This window comes from Gavialis gangeticus, unplaced genomic scaffold (assembly GCF_001723915.1).
Source record: "Gavialis gangeticus isolate Ggan-Ray unplaced genomic scaffold, GavGan_comp1, whole genome shotgun sequence".
Lineage (NCBI taxonomy): Eukaryota > Metazoa > Chordata > Crocodylia > Gavialidae > Gavialis > Gavialis gangeticus.
In genome coordinates, this window is record NW_017728996.1 from 42,394,917 (window position 1) to 42,398,112 (window position 3,196).

A 3,196-nucleotide genomic window follows, 5' to 3' on the forward strand; every position below is an offset into this window, starting at 1 on the left:
ACAAATAGGTCCATTACCGATTCAAATATTCTAATATCTGATACTGAGGGTTACTACTGAAGTGTATCAGTTAAGATAAAAATACCCCAGGAAACAAACAGAACAAAAAAACCAGAACAAAAAATCTCCAACGAAACAAAAACAAAAAAAAAAAAAATGCAACAATGTCAACTTGTGGGAGACTATCGCCCAGGACTGCCCCAAACAGAGGAACAGTCTGCTGCAGCAACCTCGGTACTCTGAAGCCTCGCTGTAACAACAGGGGAGGGAAAAGCAGAAGCAGCAGAAACAGCATGCTGTGGACCTAATCAAGAAGCCAGTGCCACCCACCCCACACAAACACATGTCTGAGCTGCACCAGGATCTGCCAGTCTCAGATAGTCTCATCTGAAGATGACTGTGGCCTATCACAAAAGAGTCATCCTCAACTGCAAGGGCCTGCCAAAGACAAGAGCATAGGAGAGTACACCTAGAAAACAGTCTACATGAGTAGCATAAGCTGCACTTGAGGCACCACACACCACTAGCCCATTCAGTACATCACAAACAGATCAAAATGAAGGATGATTGGACCAGTTACAAAAACTTAAGCCACCCTCTGCATACTATAAAAGAAATAAGATAGAAGATGACTGTGCTTAACCAGTCACAGGAACAGAACTCTTTCCTAAGTCAAGTGTTGATCAGAGACTGAACATTTAAATTCTATAAATAGTACCTAACACCATCCCACCTTTAACTCAACTTAGTACAAAAATGTGCCACTACTTAAAATGCTGTATTTTAAAAATGCACAAGCCTATGATCTTGCATTAAGTCCAGCAAGAAAATGGCAACCAATACATACAAGGATCTGTTGTCAAGTTAAGACAACCATCATCATCGGACCTGGTATCCAACTTAAGAGTACAGGCAGTCCTCGACTCACGAGGTTGAGTTGCATTCCGTACTTACAACATTTATAAACCGACACCGTTTCACCTTTGACATCAGTTTTGACTTTACAACGCTTGATCCGACACCACGCCACATCAACGAACAAGTTCACTGTGTCGCCCATCTCCCTGGAGAACATCTGTCCAAACTTCCTTGGACACTTTCTTTAAGAAATCAGATGAGACTCCTGAAAAACCTGCAGCCAAGACTCCTGAGAAGACTCCAGCCAAGAACCCTTCATAAAGTCCAGCAAAGTCACCTCAAAGAAGTCCTTCCAAAAATTGGTATGATTCCTATTCACAATATAACTACATTAATGTAGCTATATTACTCATCTATAATTGAATACAAAATTCCTAGTTATTTTTGGTGCAAGTAGGGTATCAGGCCTTAGTTCAGGAACCAATCCCCCATTACAACATTGTTTCCCATGGGGGAAAAAAAAAAAACTGTTCCGAATTACAGCGTTTTGACTTAAGATGCCGTTTTCAGGAACCAAATTGTGTCGTAAGTCCGAGGAGAGTCCACAATTCCACAAACACATACGTTCAATCCCAGTCTTCCAGGGCACAGATAGCCCTTTTCTGCTTTCTTTGCTTGCAAGTACTACCTCACTAGATGACAGCACCATTGCATTCTCAACCTCTCCTTAACAGCAGAAATTCCTGCATGCCCCAGAGGGTAGCATCATAAAGGAGAGCCCACGTTCCCCCTCTAGGACCACTATCTGCCCATGGAGTTTCCTTCTTATACGTACAAAACTGTGTCTTAAGTAAGAAATTGTGATGAATGGTCTGACATCACTAATTTTATGGTCCCAGTACCGGATAGCAGTAAATAATAGGCCTGTGCAAAGCGGCTAGTATTCGCTTCGGATTCAGGGGACAGCAATTCAATTTTGTGATTCTAATCACTGTCCCGAAACGATTCAGCCACCGCCAAGTCAGCCAGATCAAAATAGACCCCATCCCCCGCCCGCTCTCCCAGCCCAGGTGATAGCTGCCCCACCCGGCCCCAGCTCCTGGTTCTTTAAAAAAACCCCGCAGTCACTGGCTTCTGCCAGAAAGGGGGGCAATCCCTGCTGCCCCCCACTGCCCCGTGCTGCATGGGAGGGCTCTGCCACAGGCCCCCAGAAGCTCTGAGGCTGTTGTAGCAGCCAGTGAGTGAGGGGCTTTAAACAAAAAAAAAAAAAAGATACCAGGAGGCTGAGGCCAGGCAGGACAGCTATCGATGGAGCTGGGAGAGTGGGCGGGGGATGGGGGCTTGTGATAAACCCCCCCCACCCACAGCGTGGGGCAACAGGGATTACCCCCCACCTGGCAGCAGCCAATGGATATGGGGCTTTAAGCCAGGAGCTGGGGTGGGCAGGGCAGCCATGGGAGGGCTGGGAGAGTGAGTGGGGTCAGGGGATGGGGCCTGGTAGTGGTCCCCCAATGGTCTCCTCCTCTAGCCCCCCCACCCCCATACTTACCAGCACAGAGTCTGGGTCCAGCTCCCTGCAGCAGCAAGTGGGACCTGCCTGAATCTCCAATGCTCTCCAAAAATCTTTTCTGAATCAATTCGGAAAGCTTTCAATCAATTCAGACCTTTTTATTGGTCTCCCAAGTCAATCTGGATTCAGAGACTCTGCCACCTAATCAAGCCAAATCACCTCCAAATTGAATCAGCACCCAAAGCTTTGCACAGCTCTAGTAAATAACTAACTACAGTCAACAAGAATACTAAAGTAACACCAACCGGTCAGTATTACCAGGATCAGCCTCCAAATCATTTGAACAGCTACAGAATATGTATAATTGAAGGAAGAAAAAGTTATCCAAGTGTTTTTTTTTCCCATGATATTTGAAGCACAGTGCACACTACAAGGATTTTACCAGGCAGATACCAAGTTATGCCTTGTGTTACCATTTCTACACTTTCAGCCAGCCTGAGTCAACAATACTATAAATATTTAGAAAAATCTTTTCTTGTATGTACCCCATAATTACCAGTATTTGTTCACGGGATCCATGATAATACATCTGACTGTCCACATTCCAGTAAGCACTGAGGCTATCAATACGCAAAAGCTGAAAAAAAAAAAAGAAACACTTAATCGATTTGACAGCTCACTGAAGTCAAAAGTCAGTAATAAGTCAGCTTTCCTGTTATGAATTTTTGCCATCCAAATATTTTGCACCATTGATGTTACCTACTTAGTTTCCATATAAATGTATGCTCCAAAATCTGTTTTTCCCTTTATTGTAAAAAAAAACAAACA

At 44.3% G+C, this 3,196-nt stretch overlaps 1 protein-coding gene across 1 annotated transcript in view; it reads right to left on the reverse strand.

The window, feature by feature from the left end:
- VPS13C (vacuolar protein sorting 13 homolog C) overlaps window positions 1–3,196 on the reverse strand; it is a 220,119-nt gene that overhangs the window by 184,766 nt on the left and 32,157 nt on the right. The window contains exon 11 of the mRNA XM_019504366.1: window positions 2,925–3,005. Within this exon, the coding sequence (XP_019359911.1) occupies window positions 2,925–3,005 (81 nt within the window). The remainder of the gene's footprint in view (window positions 1–2,924; window positions 3,006–3,196) is intronic.